This window comes from Monodelphis domestica, chromosome 1 (genome assembly GCF_027887165.1).
Source record: "Monodelphis domestica isolate mMonDom1 chromosome 1, mMonDom1.pri, whole genome shotgun sequence".
In the NCBI taxonomy this organism is placed as follows: Eukaryota; Metazoa; Chordata; class Mammalia; order Didelphimorphia; family Didelphidae; genus Monodelphis; species Monodelphis domestica.
The window spans coordinates 572528457-572549198 of NC_077227.1; the positions used below are offsets into that span (position 1 = coordinate 572528457).

The 20742-nt window shown below is 36.9% G+C and overlaps 1 protein-coding gene across 15 annotated transcripts in view; it reads left to right on the forward strand.

Annotated features, from left to right (window-relative positions):
* The window catches only part of C1H2orf42 (chromosome 1 C2orf42 homolog), a 48484-nt gene that overhangs the window by 16946 nt on the left and 10796 nt on the right, over nt 1–20742 (forward strand). For all 15 annotated transcript variants that reach the window (XM_007476300.3, XM_056813467.1, XM_056813470.1 and 12 more), the window contains 3 exons: nt 438–545; nt 14327–14427; nt 18114–18276. In XM_007476300.3, the coding sequence (XP_007476362.1) occupies nt 438–545; nt 14327–14427; nt 18114–18276 (372 nt within the window). The remainder of the gene's footprint in view (nt 1–437; nt 546–14326; nt 14428–18113; nt 18277–20742) is intronic.

The following is a 20742-nucleotide window of genomic DNA, read 5'->3' on the forward strand; positions in this document are numbered from 1 at the left end:
CCAATCCTTGTTAATCTTAACATTTTGTGTTTTTGAAGTGGTTGGATAAGAATTTTCCAAATTTTTGAATGTCTGGCATGATGATTAAAAAGAGCTGATGTGCTTAGAGAAAAACACTCTATAATAGATACTTGTCTGTTGTGAGTAGTAATACTCACATAAATACATAATAAGTTTTATTACATTTTTAGTGGGCAAAAAAAAAACCCAGCTTTAGGTCTAGAGTTGATTCTAACTTGTGAAATATGGACTTAATTTTTTTTTTTATTAAACAAAAGCTGAGACAAAAATTCACCTTTTGCTTCTATATGAAGAAATCTCACTGACAGTAATAATTAGATATTAATTGATCTTTAATACCATGTCCTTTTCCATTTCCTCAGTAAAAAAAAAATTCTTTTAGTTTCTTTACTTCAGTTTCTTTTCATTTTTTCTAGGCAAACCAGAGCCATTGGTATTCCACATTCCTCAGTCCTTCTTTGATGCTCTACAGCAGAGGATTTCTGTTGGAAGTGCAAAGAAAAGGCTCCCCAACTCCACCACAGGTACAGGATCTTTCAGGAATACTCAGACTCCTGGCTGTATGGATGTGAAGGGTGGTTTTCTGCCAGCAGTATAGAGTCATGTGCCAGTAACATGAAGTAGGGGGTTGGCGCTAATATAATATATTAGGCTATAATATAATAGGCTTATAATATTGACCACATTTTTTTTTAAACTTTTACCTTCCATCTTAAAATCAATACTATATATTGGTTCCAAGACAGAAGAGTAGAAAGGATTAGGTAATGGGGGTTAAGTGACTTGCCCAGAATCACACAGCCAGAAAGTGTCTGAGGCCAGATTTCAACCCAGGATCTCCTGTCTCCAGACTTCACTCTCTAACTGAGGCACCTAACTGCCCTCGGCCATACTCTTAAAAAGGACAAGTTTTCATTATAATACATATTAATCAAATGATTCAAGGAACTTCAAACCTGGGAAATTAAAAAAGCTGAAGTTATATTACTGAAAGGGTTCCTTACCCTGAAGTTTGATTTTTTTAGATCTGGATAAGACTTCCTAAAATATCATAGTATATGATGGTTTTTGATGACCATTCTTTTTTCTGTGGCTGTGAGACATTATTTAGAAGGTCCAGATAACTCTCAGGCTTGATCTACATACATCATTAAATCATTATTCTGTTTTACTTATTTATATAAGCTTTATGACTTTTTTTGCCAAAGATCTCAAAACACTTAAAGAACTTCAGTCTGGTAATTTTAATATTAAATTGCTAGAAATAGGGGAGAAAAAACAGAACAGTGACTAAAGTCAACCATTCATCATGCATATATTGAGTGCCTATTCTGTATCAGATTCTGAGCTAAATGAAGGGGATACAAAGAAAGAAAAATGCTTTTCTGTCCTCAAGGACCTCACAATAAATCGTTAGTGGTAGACCATCTAAGGAGAGGTATAGTTGGGAATCCATGGTGCTTCTTCTTCTGTAAATGTTATTTGATGAGAGGATATTGATTTCTAGGAAACTTAGAACCTCTGTTTTCAATACTTTGCCCATTTATGTTTATGCCCTCAGTTTTCAAATAATACCGCATTTGGTAGTATTAGTACTAGAAACCTTTGTTTGTCTTCCACATAAGACTTGTATACCTTGAATCACTAAGTTTGTGATTTTTTTTTTCCATCTGAAGAAATTATTCTATGTGAGGGATACATCTCATTTTATTTTTTAATTTATTAATTTAAAAAATATTGTTACTTTCTGTCTTGGCATCAATTCTTTTTTTTTCTTTAAATAATATTTTATTTGATAATTTCCAAGCATTATTCATTAGAGACAAAGATCATTTTCTTTTCCTCCCCCCCTCCCCCATAGCCGACGCGTGATTCCACTGGGTATCACATGTGTTCTTGATTCCAACCCATTGCCATGTTGTTAGTATTTGCATTAGAGTGTTTGTTCAGAGTCTCTCCTCTGACATGTCCCCTCAACCTCTGTAGTCAGGCCGTTGCTTTTCCTCGGTGTTTCTACTCCCACAGTTTGTCCTCTGCTAATGAATAGTGTTTTTCTCCTAGATCCCTGCAGATTGTTCAGGGACATTACACCGCCACTAATGGAGAAGTCCATTACCTTTGATTATACCACAGTGTATTAGTCTCTGTGTACAATGTTCTCCTGGTTCTGCTCCTCTTGCTCTGCATCACTTCCTGGAGGTCGTTCCAGTCTCCATGGAATTCCTCCACTTTATTATTCCTTTTAGCACAATAGTGTTCCATCACCAACATATACCACAATTTGTTCAGCCATTCCCCAATTGATGGGCATCCCCTCGTTTTCCAATTTTTGGCCACCCCAAAGAGCGCAGCTATGAATATTCTTGTACAAGTCTTTTTCCCCATTATCTCTTTGGGGTACAAATGCAGCAGTGCTATGGCTGGATCAAAGGGTAGACATTCTTTTATCGCCCTTTGGGCATAGTTCCAAATTGCCCTCCAGAATGGTTGGATCAGTTCACAACTCCACCTGCAATGAATTAATGTCCCTACTTTGCCACATCCCCTCCAGCATTCACTGCTTTCCTCTGTTGTCATGTTAGCCAATCTGCTAGGTGTAAGGTGATACCTCAGAGTTGTTTTGATTTGGATCTCTCTGATTGTAAGAGATTTAGAACACTTCTTCATGTGCTTATTAATAGTTTTGATTTCTTTATCTGAAAACTGCCTATCCATGTCCCTTGCCCATTTATCAATTGGAGAATGGCTTGATTTTTTGTACGATTGGTCTAGGTCTTTATAAATTTGGGTAATTAAACCTTTGTCAGAGGTTTCTATGAAAATTTTTCCCCAATTTGTTGTTTCTCTTCTGATTTTAGTCACATTGGTTTTGTTTGTACAAAAGCTTTTTAATTTGATGTAGTCGAAATTATTTATTTTACATTTTGTGATTCTTTCTATGTCTTGCTTGGTTTTAAAGTCTTTCCCCTCCCAAAGGTCTGACATGTATACTATTCTGTGTTTACCCAATTTACTTATGGTTTCCTTCTTTATGTTTAAGTCACTCACCCATTTTGAATTTATCTTGGTGTAGGGTGTGAGGTGTTGATCAATTCCTAATCTCTCCCACACTGTCTTCCAATTTTCCCAGTAGTTTTTATCGAATAGTGGATTTTTGTCCCAAAAGCTGGGATCTTTGGGTTTATCGTATTCTGTCTTGCTGAGGTTGCTTGTCCCCAGTCTGTTCCACTGATCCTCCTTTCTTTCTCTTAGCCAGTACCAAATTGTTTTGATGACTGCTGCTTTGTAATATAGTTTGAGGTCTGGGACTGCAAGGCCCCCATCATTTGTGTTTTTTTTTTCATTATTTCTCTGGATATTCTTGATCTTTTGTTATTCCAAATGAACTTTGTTATGGTTTTTTCTAAATCAGTAAAGAAATTTTTTGGGAGTTCAATGGGTATGGCAATAAATAGATAAGTTTGGGTAGGATGTTCATTTTTATTATATTGGCTCATCCTATCCATGAGCAGTTAATGCTTTTCCAATTGCTCAAGTCTAGTTTTAGTTGTATGGAAAGTGTTTTGTAGTTGTGTTCCTATAGTTCCTGTGTTTGTCTTGGGAGATAGATTCCTAGGTATTTTATTTTGTCTAAGGTGATTTTGAATGGGATTTCTCTTTCTAGTTTTTGCTGCTGAGCTGTGTTGGAGATATATAGAAATGCTGATGACTTATGCGGGTTTATTTTGTATCCTGCAACTTTGCTAAAGTTGTTGATTATTTCAATTAGCTTTTTGGTTGAATCTCTAGGACTCTTTAAGTAGACCATCATGTCATCTGCAAAGAGTGACAGCTTGGTCTCCTCCTTGCCTATTTTGATGCCTTCAATTTCTTTTTCTTCTCTAATTGCTACTGCTAGTGTTTCTAGTACAATGTCAAATGGTAGAGGTGATAATGGGCATCCTTGTTTCACTCCCGATCTTATTGGGAATGCATCTAGTTTATCCCCATTGCAGATGATATTAGCTGATGGTTTTAGATATATACTGTTTATTATTTTTAGGAACGACCTTTCTATTCCTATGCTTTCTAGTGTTTTTAATATGAATGGATGTGGTATTTTATCAAAGGCTTTTTCTGCATCTATTGAGATAATCATGTGGTTCTTGTTGGTTTGCTTGTTGATATGGTCGATTATGTGGATGGTTTTCCTAATATTGAACCAGCCCTGCATCCCTGGTATAAATCCTACTTGATCATGGTGGATGACCCTTCTGATCACTTGCTGGAGTCTTTTTGCTAGTATCCTATTTAAGATTTTTGCATCTATATATTCATTAGGGAGATTGGTCTATAATTTTCTTTCTCTGTTTTTGACCTGCCTGGGTTTGGAATCAGTACCATGTTTGTGTCATAAAAAGAGTTTGGTAGAATTCCCTCTTTGCTTATTATGTCAAATAGTTTGTATAGTATTGGAATTAACTGTTCTCTGAATGTTTGATAGAATTCACTTGTGAGGGGGCAGCTGGGTAGCTCAGTGGATTGAGAACCAGGCCTAGAGACAGGAGGTCCTAGGTTCAAATCTGGCCTCAGCCACTTCCTAGCTGTGTGACCCTGGGCAAGTCACTTGACCCCCATTGCCTAGCCCTTACCACTCTTCTGCCTTGGAGCCAATACACAGTATTGACTCCAACACAGAAGGTAAGGGTTTATAAAAAAAAAAAAAAGAATTCACTTGTGAATCCGTCGGGCCCTGGGGATTTTTTCTTAGGGAGTTCTTTGATGGCTTATTGGATTTCATTTTCTGACATGGGATTATTTAAGAATTCTATTTCTTCTTCTGTTAGTCTAGGCAGTTTGTATTTTTGTATATATTCATCTATATCACCTAAATTGGTGTATTTATTGCCATATAATTGGGCAAAGTAATTTTTAATGATTGCCTTAATTTCCTCTTCATTGGAGGTGATGTCCCCCTTTTTGTGTTTGATGCTGTTAATTTGCTTTTCTTCTTAACTTTTTTAAATTAGATTGACCAGTACTTTGTCTATTTTGTTTGTTTTTTCAAAGTACCAGCTTCTAGTCTTAATTATTAAATCAATAGTTCTATCACTTTCGATTTTTATTAATTTCTCCCTTAATTTTTAGGATTTCTAGTTTGGTTTTCTGCTGGGGGTTTTTAATTTGATCGCTTTTGAGTTTTTTTATTTGCATTTCCAATTCATTGTTCTCTGCTCTCCCTAGTTTGTTAATATATGCACTCAGGGATATGAATTTACCTCTGATTACTGCTTTGGCTGTATCCCAAAAGGTTTGAAAGGATGTCTCACCGTTGTCATTTTCCTCGGTGAAATTATTGTTTCTATGATTTCTTCTCTAACTAAACAATTTTGGAGTATCATATTGTTTAATTTCCAATTAGGTTTTTATTTGGTTTTCCACGTACCATTACTGATCTTTATTTTTATTGCCTTGTGATCTGAAAAGGCTGCATTTATTATTTCTGCTTTTCTGCATTTGTATGCCATGTTCTGTGACCTAGTGTATGGTCAATCTTTGTGAATGTGCCATGTGGTGCTGAGAAGAAGGTGTATTCCTTTTTGTCCCTATTTATTTTTCTCCATATGTCTATTAATTCTAATTTTTCTAAGATTTCATTCACTTCTTTTACCTCTTATTTATTTTTTGATTTGATTTATCTAAATTTGATAATGATTGGTTTAAGTCTCCCACTAATATGGTTTTACTGTCTATTTCTTCCTTCAATTCTCCTAGTTTTTCCATTAGAAATTTGGGTGCTATATTATTTGGTGCATATATGTTGATTAGTGATATTTCCTCATTATCTAAAGTCCTTTTTAAGAGAATATAATTACCTTCCTTATCCCTTTTAATCAGGTCTATTTTTGCTTTGGCTTTATCAGATATCATGATTGCAACTTCTGCCTTCTTTCTGTCAGTTGAGGCCCAGAAGGTCTTACTCCATCCTTTAATTCTGACCTTGTGGGTGTCTACCCGCCTCATGTGTGTTTCTTGAAGACAACATATGGTAGGGTTTTGGATTCTAACCCATTCTGCTATTCGTCTACGTTTTATGGGTGAGTTCATCCCATTCATGTTCAAAGTTATGATTGTCACTTGTGGACTCCCTGGCATTTTGATATCCTTCCCTAATTCTAACCTTTCTTCTTTAGCTCTAACTTTTTAATCCAGTGATTTATTTTAAATCAGTCCCCCTTGTCCCCTCCCTTGATATATTTCCCTTTCTAGCTCCTCCCTTTTTGTTCCCTCCCCCACCCCCTCTTCTTCTCTCCCTTTTTTATGTTCCCTCTCCCCCTCCCCTCCTTGGTTTTCCCTTCTCCCTACCCTTGTTGAGTAAGATCGAATTCAAGATCCCAATGGATCTGGATGTTCTTCCCTCTCAGAGTTGATTTCCCTGAGAGTAAGGTTTAAGTAAAAACTCTCTTCCTCTCCTTCTTATAGGAGTTTTCTTCCCCTTCCCTTCCTGTGTGAATCTTTGTGTGAGAAAGATTATTCTATTTGGTCTTTCTTTTCCCCCTATTTACACATTACATTTTCCCCACATATTACTATTCATAGATTGATATAAATATAGTCCTTTTAGAAGAGAGTTTGAATAAAAGAAAAAGATAACATTTTTCTCCTTTTCCCTTTCCTTCATATTTACCTTTTCAGGTATTCCATGCTCTTTGTTTTTCGATATCGAACTTTCCACAGAGCTCTGGTCTTTTCTTTGCAAAAACTTGGAAATCTTCTATTTTGTTGAATGCCCATACTTTCCCTTGGAAGCATATAGTCAGTTTTGCTGGATAGCTGATTCTTGGTTGAAGGCCCAGCTCTCTTGCCTTTCTGAAAATCATGTTCCATGCCTTACGATTATTCAGAGTGGAACTTGCAAGGTCTTGTGTGACCCTGATTGGCATTCCTTTATATCTAAATTGTCTTTTTCTGGGTTCTTGTAAGATTTTTTCTTTTCCTTGAAAGCTTTGGAATTTGGCAATTACATTCCTGGGAGTTGTCTTTTGGGGGTTTAGTGTAGAGGGTGTTCTGTGAAACCTTTCAGTGCCTGTATTGCCCCCTTGTTCTAGAATCTCTGGGCAATTTTCTTTGATTATATCTTGTATTATTATGTCGAGTTTGCTGTTTATTTCTGGCTTTTCTGGTAGTCCAATTATTCTTAAATTGTCTCTTCTCCCTCTATTTTCCAAGTCTATGACCTTGTCGGTGAGATATTTTATGTTCTCTTCTAATTTCTTGGTCTTTTGGCTTTGCTTTATTAATTCTTGCTCTTTTACGTGCACGTTGTCTTCCAGTTGGCTGATTTCTGACCTTTAAAGCCTGGTTTTTCTTTTCAGTTTGGTGAAGCTGGTTTTATAGATGTGTATTTCTTTTGCCTTATTTCCCACTTTTCCTCTCAGAAGGCTTCTATCTTTTTGATTATTTCTGATTCAAATTCTTCATGGGTTTGTGGAGAGTTTCTGTTTCCTTTGGATGGTTTCAGAGCATTTGCTTGTGTTTCCTCTTCTATCTCCTCTGTATTTTGTATTTTTGCTCCATAAAATGTGTCCAAAGTATCCCACTTCTTCTTGTTTTTCTTGGAGTTTTGGGGCTTTTCTGTGCTGTTTCCAATCTCTATCTGAGTGGGGAGGACTAGCTTTTCTTATCTCTGTCTGGTGTTCAGAGGCTTTAGCCCCAGGCGAATTGTCCGTTTGCGGGTGTTACTGCTCTCAGTTCCCTCCCGATGCTTCCTCATTGCCTTACTTCCATGGTCTGAGTCTGGCTTGGCACTGTCTGTGAGGTATCTCAGAGCCTTTGTGGGCCAGAAGGACCTGCACTCTGAGGGGGGAGGGGCCGAGGCTTCCAGGAGCTCCAAGGGCTCCTGATAGGATTAACTTCAGCTGGGTTGGACTGAGTGTGTCTAAAAGCAGGGACCTTCCCTGAGACTCGGACAGAAAGATCCAGCCAGAGGGCTACAGGTTCCCCTCTGTCTCTCTCTGTTTCCCTGCTGTCTGGGTGCCCCCACGACTGGCTCAGGTTGTTTTAAGGATGTGGCCTTCTGAATAGCTGGCCCTGAGGTCCTTTTGCCGGCCCTGAGGGTTACTGTAGTTTTAGAAGACTCTGCACTCTGAGGAGGGAGGGGCCGTGGCTTCCCAGAGCTCTGAGGGCTCCTGATAGGATTAACTTCAGCTGGGTTGGACTGAGTGTGTCTTAGAGCAGGGACCTTCCCTGAGACTCGGACGGAAGGATCAAGCCAGGGGGCTACAGGCTCCCCTATGTCTCCCTCTGTTTCCCTGCTGTCTAGGTGCCCCTGCGACTGGCTCAGGTTGTTTTCAGGATGCGGCCTTCAGAATAGCCAGCCCTGAAGTCCTTTTGTTGGCTCTTAGGTTCCTGCTGCTGCCTCAGACTCAGCTCTCTGGGTTGGGGGGGATGGGTCCTGGGACCTTCCTTCTGCCTACCCCTTAGATACGAGTGATCTTGGGTTCCGGCTTTTGGGGGTGAAGCTTCCTCGAACCCGCGAGAAGCCTCAAGATAGGAAGATAGAGGAAGGATAGAAGTTCTGTATGCCGCGAGGGGGGTGGCGGAGCCAAATTAGAGATATGAGGTGGTAGGAATGAGTCAGAAATCCAGGCCTTATTGATTACAAAGGAGCCCCAGCAGAAACTCCAATCAGTAGACTACTCAGAAGGCTTATACCCATCCAACAATCCAAATTTAATACCACACAGGCTAGAGACATGATAGAGAAAAGAAAGTGCCTGGCTAATGGCCAGGTCCCAGGTGGGAGAGGTAGATCAGGAAAGGAATTAAAGATGGCCAAGCTCCAGCAAGGACAGGCATCAGTGAGAGCTGAGATCCAAGTGAGGAAGAGAGAGAAGAGGGGCGGAGCTTGCTGTGGCCTGGTATTTAATCTCTTTGATATGACACAGTACATAGGGATGATTATCATTGGTTAATGACAAGGTATAGGTGTGGTTTCTCTTAGCCAGGTGAACACAAAGAAACCTGTTTTCCCGCCTAACCTGGGGGAAGCTGGGGTGAAGGGTCAGAGGCTTTCCTAGCCATGCACAAGACTGAGCATGCTCTCTTCTAAGTCACTCTGTACACACTGTTTCCCTTGCCCATAGCTAGGGGTGGACTGCTGGGGGGGGGGGGGGTCGCGTACCTTTTGATCCAGGTCCAGGAGGAGGGTTCCCGGGATCTATCCTGTTGTTTGTTTTGAATTTCGGTGTCCTAGGAGCATACAGTTTGAGATCGGTTAGGAAGGGTTCCCGGAGATCTGAACTTTAGCTCTCTCTAAGCCGCCATCTTGACCAGAAGTCTTGGCATCAATTCTTAAGACAGAAAGAACAAGGATTAAGCAAATGGGTTAAGTGATTTGTCCAGGACCACACAGCTAAGACGTGTCTGAGGTCAGATTTGAGCCCAGGACCTCCTGGGTGGCACTTTATCCACTGTACCACCTACCTGCCTTCCCTTTATTTTTTTGCTAGCCAAAGCACGTACTATGGAACTCTTTTAAGGAGATCCCACATGTCTGAGCAATTAATGTTTTCACAGTTGTTTAGATCTAACTTTGTGTGAAAAGTGTTTTGTAATTGTGTTCATATAATCCCCATGTTTGTCTTGGCAGATAGATTCCCAAATATTTTATATTGTCGATAGTGATTTAAATAGAATTTCTCTTTCTAACTCTTGCTGCTGATTTTTGTTGGAAATACATAGAAACACTGATGATTTATGTAGGTTTATTTTGTATTCTGCCACTTTGCTAAAGTTATTAATTATTTCATTTAGTTTTTTAGTTGATTTTCTAGGATTCTCTAAGTGTACCATCCTATCATCCATGAAAAGTGATAATTTAGTTTCCTTATTGTCTACTTAAATTCCTTCCATTTCTTTTTCTTTTCTAATTGCTAAAGCTAGCATTTTTTTTGTAGAATATTAAGTAATAGTGGTGATAATAGGCATTCTTGCTTCATTCCTGATCTTACTGGAAAGGCTTCAAAGTTATCCCCATTGCAGATGATAGTTGCTGATGGTTTTAAATAAATACTTATTATTTTAAGGAAAGACCCTTTTATTCCTATGCTTTCTAGTGTTTTCAATAGGATTCAGTGTTGTATTTTGTCAAAAGCTTTTTCTGCATCTATTGAGATAATCATGTGATTTATGTTAATTTGATTATTGATGCAGTCATTTATGCTGATAGTTTTCCTAATATTAAACCGACTCTGCATTCTTGTTATAAATTTTACCTGGTCATAGTGAAATAATCCTTGTGGTATATTGCTGTAGTCTCTCTGATAGTATTTTATTTAAGATTTTTGCATTAATATTCACTAAGCAAATTGGTCTGTAATTTTCTCTCTCTGTTTTGGTCTTCCTAGCTTAGGGATCAGCATTATATTTGTGTCATTAAAAGAATTTGGGTAGGATTCCTTCTTTGCTTATTTTGCCAAATACTTTTCAGTGTATTGGGATTAATTGTTCTTTAAATGTTTGATAGAATTCACTTGTGAATTCATCTGGCCCTGAGGATTTTTTTCTTGGGGAGTTCATTGATGGCTTATTCAATTTATTTTTTCTGAGATGGAATTATTTAAGTATTCTATTTCCTCTTTTGTTAATGTAGGCAATTTCTATTTTTGTAAATATTCATCCATTTTACCTAGATTATCAGATTTATTGTCATAAAATTGGGCTAAATGACTCCTAATAATTGCTTTAATTTTCCTCTTCAGTAGAGGTGAAATCACCGTTTTCATTTTTGATACTGTTAATTCTCTTCTTTTTAAAATCACATTAACCAGTATTATCTAGTTTATTTGTTTTTCGTGGAACCAGCTCAAAGTCTTATTTATTAGTTCAATAGTTATACTTTCAATTTTATTAATTTCTCCCTTAAGTTTTAGGGTTTCCAATTTAGTCTTTACCTAGGGATTTAAAATTTGTCCTTTTTTTAGTTTTTCTAGTTGTATGCTCAATTCATTTATGTACTTTTTCTCCATTTTATTGACATAAACACTCAGGGATATAAATTTTCCCTTGTATTGTTTTGGGTGCATTTCATAAATTTTGATATGTAGTCTTCTCTTTGTCATTCACATTCTCTTTAATGAAATTAGTGATTGTTTCTATGATGTGTTCTTTGATCCGCCTGTTTTGAAGAATTAGATTATTTTGTTTCCAATTAATTTTTAATTTTCCTTTTCATGAACCCTTGTTGATTATAATTTTTATTGCATTATGATCTAAAAAGTTGTATTAGTTCCCCTTGCCTGCATTTGACTATGAAGTTTTTATGTCTTAGCACTCTGTTGACGAACCTATAGCATGTGTGTTGGAGGGGGCTATTCCCTTCTCCCTCTTCACATGCGTCTGAGGACATTTTCCCCATCATCCACCCCTCTGTCCAGCAGCCCAATGGGAGTGCTTTCTCCCTCTCCTATCTGGGGTAAGGTCAGGAGCTCACATTAGACATGAGGGGTTGTAGTTTGGGCCCTTGGTCTCTAAAAGGTTTGCCATCCCTGCCCTAGTACATGGTCTTTTTCTATGTACCATATGCTGCTAAAAAGAAGGTATATTCCTTTTTATCCCAATTCAATTTTCTCCAGTTATCTATTAAATCTAACCTTTCTAAAAATTTCTTCACTTCTCTTATGCCTTTCTTATTTATTTTTTTGGTTAGATTTATTTTGTTCTAATAGGGGAAGGTTGAGGTGTCCCCCCCTGTATATATTTATAATCTATTTCCTCCGTAAGCTCCTTTAGTTTCTCCTTTAAAAATCTGGATGCTGTATCATTTGGTGCATATATGTTAAGTGCTGATATTTCTTCATTGTCTATACTACCTTTTATCAAGATGTAATTACCTTCATTATCTCTTTTAATCATATCTATTTTTGCTTTGTCTAAGATCATGATTGCTACACATGCTTTTTTTGTCTTAGTTGAAGCACAATAGATTTTGCTCCAGCCTCTTACCTTTACTTTGTGAGTGTCTTCCTGCTTCAAATGTATTTATTATTATAAACAATTTATGGTTGGATTTTGGTTTTTAATCCATTCTGTTATCTGCTTCCATTTTGTGGGTGAGTTCCTCAGTCACAGTTATAATTACCTTCTGTGTATTTCCCTCCATCTTGATTTTTTCCACTTTTAATCTTGCCCTTTCTCCTTTCAATTTTCCCCTCCATACCAGTGTTTTACTTTTAGTCACTTCTCCTTTGTCCCTTTCCCCCCTTATATTACTCCCCTTCCCACTACTTCCTTTTTTATTCCCCTGATTTTCAGATAGTTTGGTACTTCTTAAATTGACTCTCTTCGATCTATTTTCCAGGTTAGTTTTTTTCAGTGAGATAGTCCATATTTTCTTGTATTTTTTCTATTCTTTCGATTTTGTTTTGTTGTTTTTTGATGTCTCGTGAAGTCATTAGCTTCTTTTTGTCTAGCTCTAATTTTTAAAGACTGACTTTCTACATGACTTTTTTCTCCTCCTTTTCCATTTTGTACATTCTACTTGGTTCATGGAACTCTTTTCTTCATTGAATTTTTTTGCTTCTTTTTTCAGTAGGTCAGTTCTGGTTTTTTGGAAGCTTTTTTTCTTCATTGGATTTTTGTGCCTCTTTTTCCAGTTGACCAATTTTGCTTATTAAGCTAGTTTCTTTTTGCATTACTTTCATTTCTTTTTCCCCATTTTTCTTTGATCTATCTTATTTGATTTTTTAATTCCTTTTGAGTTCTTCCAGAACTTGTAAAGGATAATTTTAGCATTGTGACCTAAACTATATTAATTACTTGGTTGCCATGGATATCCCAAATTAAAAAAAATACCCAAGTTAGCTGGAAATTTATGAAGATTTAATTAATATAGTGGAAAGAAATTAAGAAGAAGGGAGAAGGAAAGGGTGTAGAATTTCTCCTGCCTGGCTTGTGCCAGGGAGAAGATTAGAGGCTCTGGGACGGTAAGGTTTTGGAGAGTAAAGGAGGAAGGAATCAGCCTGAACTCCAAGAGGGCTCAGCCAAGATGCTTGAACCTGAATTAGCTCAAGGGCAAACTCATCACCAAAACCCAGACAATAGCTGCCACCACACCAAGATGTCAGAATGCTTAGCATACTGCAAGCCAGAGCCGCCTCTCTGGGGAAAGAGAGTAAAGAGAGGAAGTCATATGCCCTATATAGACGGTTTTACGTCACTTTCCTGCATCTCATCTATACCAATGTTAGCTTAGCTTGACTTAGGACAGCCCAGGGGTCTGTCAGCTGTTTCTGCACATGTTTGTTGAAGGCCATCTTCTTAGATACTTAATCCTTGAGTATGGGTGCAGACATTCCTGACCTTGTTAAACTAAGTAGGGTGGAGCAATGTAGAGTTCCCAAGACCTGATTCTGTTAGACTAAGTATCTCCATTGTTACAAATCAGGAAATAGCTAAATCAAATCTTCTACTAAAGTACGGTCTGAGTAGGGTGGAGTAGTTTTAAAATTCACAAACTTGAGACCAATTCCCTTTTTTTTTTTTGAAGTTTTGCATTTTTTGTTGGATCTCACCACCCCCGTTGATTCTATGTTTTGTTCTTTGTCCCCATAGAAATTTTTGAGGATTAAGTCTTTTGCTGTTTGTTTATTTTTCCAGTCTTTTTTTTTTTTGCCTATGAACTGGGAATTCTGAAAGCTTCTTGATGATTCTGTCTCTTCTGCTACTGGCTTATAGGAATTGGCACTGTAAGCTATTTTGCCCTGGGTCTAGGTCTTCACCATAGCTACAAGCTTGAAAAGATCCTGTGCTGTGGACTTCTGGGCCTCATTGTGGGCTGGTTACAAGGCCTGAGACTTCAAGGAAGTGGTTCTGAGATGCTCTTTGGTTGGTATAGTACACTGTCCCAGGACCCCAAAGTTAGCTTATGCCTAGTCACAGAATCTGGCATAGTAGGTGGTCGGCCAGCATTCCTCTTTGCGCAGTTTTGCTTCTGGTTCCCCTTTATCTTGTGAAAAATCAACTCTTTCTGCCTACCTTTCAAGTTGTGTTCAGTGGGAAAACCCTTTGACTTTCTCTTGGTGTTGGGTTTTGACTCCTCTCTTTTTGAGGTGCTTTTTAAAGATTGGTTTGGAAGGATTGTCAGAGTGAGTTTTGACTTTTGCTGCTACTAAGCCGCCATCTTGGCTCTGCCCCAACATTAACTCTTTAATAAATATATAATAAATAAAATCAAAGTTACTGTTGTGTAAAGCTTTTAGTAAATCGTAAAGCTCTCTACAAATATAAGCTATGATTATTAACCATGTCCTGTTTTTAATTGCAGCTTTTGTGCGAAAAGATGCCTTGCCGCTGGGGACCTTCTCTAAATACACCTGGCACATCACAAATATCCTGCAGGTTAAGCAAATCTTAGATACCCCAGAGGTATGAAAAGTTTGTTATCGCAACTGTCTGGTGAAAAGCACAGAAATATGACAGACATAGACCTTAATTTATGATTCTTACCATGTCAGGTTCTTATTGGGTCCTGGCTTCAAAGTTGATCTCTCCTACTATAAAAAAGTTTTTTTTATTCAAAGAAATGCTAGTTTATTATTTAATACATATTATATTTTGCTTAGTAAAACCCAAGTAGTATAGCTGAAAGAGCATTAGATTTGGATCAGGAAGACTTAGATTAGAATCTTTACCCTCCTCTTTACTTTGGTATGGGGTCTTGATTACCACTCTGGGCCCCAGTTTTCTCTTCTACAAAATGAGGCCTTTTCCAACTCCAACTTTTATGGCAGCATAGATAACCTATTACAACAGTTCACTGAATTGCAGAGACCTCCCTCTTTTTTTTTTTATATTTACACAAAGCTTTAATACTTGTAAAGTTCTTTACACAAATACGAACCCCATAACAACACTGTCAAAAACTTCATAAAGTTTTATGATCCTTTTTTAAAATTTAATTTTATTGATTAAGAAAAATTTTCCCTGGTTACATGATTAATGTTCTTTCCCTCCCTTTCTCCCACCCCCTTCCCATAGACAACATGCAATTCCACTGTGTTTTACATGTATCATTGATCAAAACCTATTTCCATATTATTAATATTTGTACTAGGGTGATCGTTTAGCATCTACATCCCTAATCATATCCCCATCAAACCATGTAATCAAGAAATTGTTTTTCTTCTGTGTTTCTGCTCCCACAAGTGTTCTTTCTCATAAATCCCTCAGAAATGTTTTGGATCATTGCATTGCTGCTAGTAGAGAAGTCCATTATATTGGATTGTGCCACAGTGCATCTCTCTCTGTGAATAAGGTTCTGCTCCTTTTTTGCATCAATTCCTGGAGGTTGTTCCAGTTCACATGGAATCCCTCCAGTTTGTTATTCCTTTTAGCACAATAATATTCCATCACCAACAGATAACCACAATTTGTTTAGCCATTCCCCAATTGAAGGGCATTCACTCATTTTCTAATTTTTTTGCTACTACAAAGAGCATGGCTATAAATATTTTTGTTGGGGATTCTTTTTTTGGTATGGATCAAACTAAATAGTTATTGAGGTTCCTTCCAACTCTAAAATCATGATTATTTGAGGAGAGAGAATATCAGGGATGTGCTGGAGCCAGCTTATGCCAACTTAGAGATAATGTTAAAATTTTCAATGTGAGCAAATGTTAACATCTCAGAAATCATCAAATGTTACAAATCAGGGCTTAATTTATTGGTTTTTTGCTTGTCTAGATTTTAAAAATTATTGTTTTAAAAATTTCAATTAAATTTTTATTATAAATCACTATATTATAAATTAATTAAAAATTTAAATAAATAAAAATTTAAAAATAAAAAATTTAAAAATGAATATGAATGTATTATGAATACAATTTTTATTCAAAATTTTAATTCAAATTAAAAAAATTAAAAGTGTGTTGGCATGCATTTCTTTTTTCAGAGAGCTGGTTGTAAAACAATTACTAGCACACTTGGTAAGAACACTAACAACTTTTCTTTAGAAAGTAGCACTTGAGATGAACTAAGGGGGAACTAAGGATTCCAGGAGTTGGAGGTTAGGAGAGGAGAGTGCTCTTCAAGAAAGATCAGGCAGTAAAGAGCAGACAGTTGCTGAAAATGGCTGAAAAATAGAATACGCTGAAGGTGAGTTATGTGAAGTAAGTCCAGAAAGGTGGGCTAGAGCCAGGTTGTAATGAGCTTTAGATGCCAAACTGAAGAATTTATACTTTATCCTGCAGGAAAGAGAGAGCCATTGGTGTTGTGAGAACTGCGGTGACTGTGCTTCAGGAAGATAAATTTGGTAGCTGTTTGGAGGAGGCACTGAGAAGAGTAGCTTTTAGAAGTAGAGAAATTAGGAGGCTATGAAAGTAGTCTAAGTAAGGAGTGATGAGTAGCTAAACAAGGCACTGATCTTGTGAGTATAGGGAAGGAGAGGGATGTGAAATGTAGAATTAGATGGATAAGACTTGTCAAGTGAGTGGATATGGAAGGTGAGGCACAGAGAGGACATCACTCCATGGTTGCAGACCTTAGTGACTAGAAGCATAGTGGTTTCCTCAACATAAATAGGGAAATTTGAAAGAGAGACGGATTTCATAGGGATGTTAATGAATTTTCCTTTGACTTTGTTGAGTTGGAGATGATAGTGGGCCATCCATAGCAAAATGTCCCATAGGAAGTTGGTGATAGAGGACTAGTAGTCAGGAGAGAAACTGGTGTGGATATATAGCTTTAGCAAATATTTATCTGCATAAAGATTATAATTTAATTCAAAGGAGCTGATGAGAATTCCAAGAGGAAGGATATGGAGAAAGAAGCAGACCCAGGAGAGAGCCTTGGGAAACATACATTGTTAAGCAGGGAGTTGAGTTATCATGGCTCCAGACTAGGAGACAAAAAAGAATGAGAGATAGAAGAGGATCACAAGGGAAGAGTAGTGTCATGGGAGTCAGGGCAGGAGATAGTGATCAGTAGGAAGGGGTGATCAGCAGATCATAAACTGAAGAGGTCCAGATGGAGGAGGCCTTCTGAGAGAAGCCTTATGAATTTAGCTTTTAAGACAACTTTGCACTAATTATTAATTTTTGGTATTTGGAGGATCTTTCTTTGCAATTTGTTTACATGTAAAACCAGTGATGACTGGGCTAGTATTAAGAAATCCATACTTTCCTGATGAATATTGAAATCTTTGATTTTAATGGAAGTCAGTTTTAGACTTTGCATGGATCATATGCTGGGTGTGCTGCTGGAGGCTTAGGCATCAAAATTCTGCAGAGCTGGAATTATTGTCTTATCCAACACCATTAAAGTATCTATTTGTATTTTTTCTACCCTTCAGAGATCCTTGAGCAATTTTAAAACTTTCTCTGACCAGATAATATAGGCTTTGGAAATGAATTTATTAGTTGAGGGTTAGTTATACAATGGAAAGGCTAATGTAATGAATGCAACTGATTCAATACCAGTTTACATTGATAAGTCATGTCAAATTCCCAGGTGAAAGATAACCAACTTTTGTAGGGATTGTGTAGCTTATATGTGACTTGTGGACTAATACCTATGGGCCCTAAAGTTATACAGTGGGCTTCAATGATTATCTCAGGGCAACCTACAAGTAGTTTCTAGGTAGGTAGAATGGTATAGAAGGAAAAAATCAAGTTCTAGCACCTCTAGGTAAAGGGGAATTCAATCAGAAAGTGAGTCAAAGGGCTTTATTTTGGAATGGTGGATGGTGGGCAGCCATTGGAAAGTTTTGAGGAGGTAGGTGAAATTAGGTGGGATATGAAAAAATAAGCTTATTTACAAACCAAGGAACAGTGCTGATGATGATAAGCAGATTTGAATGAAGTTGCACTGATTCCTGGAGATAATTAATTTGCTATGGTTCACATTAAGGATTACAGTATGGATGTAGAAAGTAAAGGATGGATGTGGGCAGGAAAAAGGGCCAAGTTTGCTGATATAATCATGTTGAAGTGCAAAGGAGAAATCAAATGTTTGAGTGTACTAAACTAGTAAAGTTAAAAAAAAATCATTGAATTGTCTGCTTTACTAAAGATTTGGCCCTTCTAATTCTTTTCTGGTATTGTCTTTGTGGTCAGATGCCCTTGGAAATCACCCGCAGCTTCATACAGAACCGAGATGGTACTTATGAGCTATTTAAGTGTCCTAAAGTGGAAGTAGAGAGCATAGCAGAAACTTATGGTCGTTTAGAGAAACAACCAGTGCTCCGACCACTGGAACTGAAAACTTTTCTGAAAGTTGGTAAGTTTAATGAATGTTTGGTAATGGTACTTTTGAGTCTGCTCTGTATATCAAACCTTCCTCAAGGTATTTGATGAAGAGGTTAATTAAAGAAATGATACATTCTCTGGAATTGGACAACCTACTTTCTTGGACATAAATAGGAATCATAGGATTTAGATCTGGAAAAGAACTTTGTAGATCATCTGATCCAACCCCCTTATTTTATAGATGAGGAAAATCAGGCATAGAGCTATTAATTGACCACCTCAAGAACACAGTCCTAGCAAGTAGAAGAGATTGGGCCATAAATTGCGACTATACCACACTTCCACTCTATACTTTCCATAATTCATTGATGAGATTTTTTCCTCTCTTGATGCAGATTATAATCTACTCTGCCTTTTTTATCCATGTTCTTATATAATTCTGCAGAGATTCAAACCAGTGTGCCTTCCTTTTTTCTTTTTGAGGGTTCTAATGGAGTGTAGTTGGATGTCCTCCTACTGTGTCTCATATAAACCATTTAACCAGTCTGCCTTTTCTATTCATACATTTTTTGGTGATATTTCTTGTATATGACCCATCTCTCTTTTGACATTACCACCACCTTGGTCCAGGCCCTTATCATTCTCTTGCCTGGATTTCTACACTAGCTTTCTGGTTTCCCCTCCATGCTTCGTGTCTCCATTTCAGAAGAAGCAATTTTCCTAAAATCTGAGTCTGACTATGTTAACCTCCTACTCAATAACCCTGAATGATTTTGCAAAATTACCAACATCTCTTTGGGGTATAGATCTAGTATTACTGGGGCAAGGCACAGTTTTATAGTTCTTAGGGTATAGTTCCAAATTATTTTTTAGAATGGTTGGGCCAGTTCACAATTCCACCAACAGAGCATTAATGTCCCAGGTTTTTTTTTTTCACATTTCCTTCAGCATTTGTCATTTTCCTTTTCTGTCTTGTTAGCCAATCTAGTAGTCATGAGATAGGTGGTATCTTAAAGTTGTTTAATTTTCACATATCTAATCAATAGTGATTGAGTATTTTTTCATATGACTTTGATTTATCAATTGGGAAATGGCTCTTATTTTTATAAATTTGATTTGATTTCTCAAAAATTTGAGAGATGAAGTCTTTTGTCAGAGAAACATTGAATAGAAATTTTTTCTCTAGTTCCCTGATTTCCTTCTCATTTTGATCATGTAGGTTTTGTTGGTATAAAAGCCTTTTAATTTCATGTAATCAAAATTATCCCTTTTGCTTTCCATGATCCTCTTTATCTCTTGTTTGTTCATAAATTCTTTCTTTATCCATATATCTGATAATTAAAATATTCCTTGCTCCCTTAATTTGCCTATGGTATCATCCCTTATGTATAAATCATGTACTCATTTTGACCTTATCTTGGTATATAGTATGAGTTGTTGGTCTATGCCTAATTTCTGCCAAAACTGCTTTCCAGCTTTTCCAGCAATTTTTGTCAAATGGTGAGTTCTTACTTCAAAAACTTAGATTTTTTTGGTTATCAAACACTAATTACTGTGGGTATTTACTACTATCTATTGGGTACCTAATTTTTTCCACCAATCCACCACTCTATTTCTTAGCCCATGGCAGATTGTTTTGAGGATTACTACTTTGTAATATAGTTAGAAATCTGGTAGTTTCATAATGCCTTCCTTCATGCTTTTTTTTTTTTCATTCCTTTGATAGCCTTTTGTTTTTCCAGATGAATTTTGTTTTTATTATAAATTTATAAAATTATAAATTATAAAATTACCATTTTTTTCTAGCTCTTTAAAGTAATTCTTTGGCATTTGATTAGGATAGCACTGAAGAAATAAATTAATTTAGATAGAATTGCTATTTTTTATTCAACTGGCTTGGGATATTTCTCCATTGGTTTAAATCTGTCTTTATTTGTTGTGGAAAAACATTTTATAATTGTGTTCATGTAATCCAGGTTTGTTTTGGCAAGTAGACTTCCAAGTATTTTATATTGTCTGTTGTTATTTTAAATAGAATTTCTCTTTTTATCCCTTGCTCTTGGTATGTAGAAATGCTGATTATTTGTGTGGTTTTATTTTATTTCTTGCAATTTTGCAAAGGTTGTTAATTGTTTCAACTAGTTTTTTAATTGATTCTCTAGGGTTCTCTAAGTATACCATCATATCCTCTTTAAACTCATTGCCTATTTTTATTCCTTCAATTTTTCCCCATCTTATTTCTGTAGATAGCTTTTCTAGTTGAATATTGAATAATAGTGGCAAAAATGGACATTTTTGCTTCACCCTTATTCTTCTTTTTAAAAATCCCTTACCTTCTGTCTTGTGTGTATTGATTCCAAGGCAGAAGAGTGGGAAGGGCTAGGCAAATGGGGGTCAAGTGACTTGCCCAGGGTCACACAGCTGGGAAGTGTTTCCGAGGCTAGATTTGAACCCAGGACCTTCTGTCTCTAGGCCTGACTCTCAATCCACTGAGCTA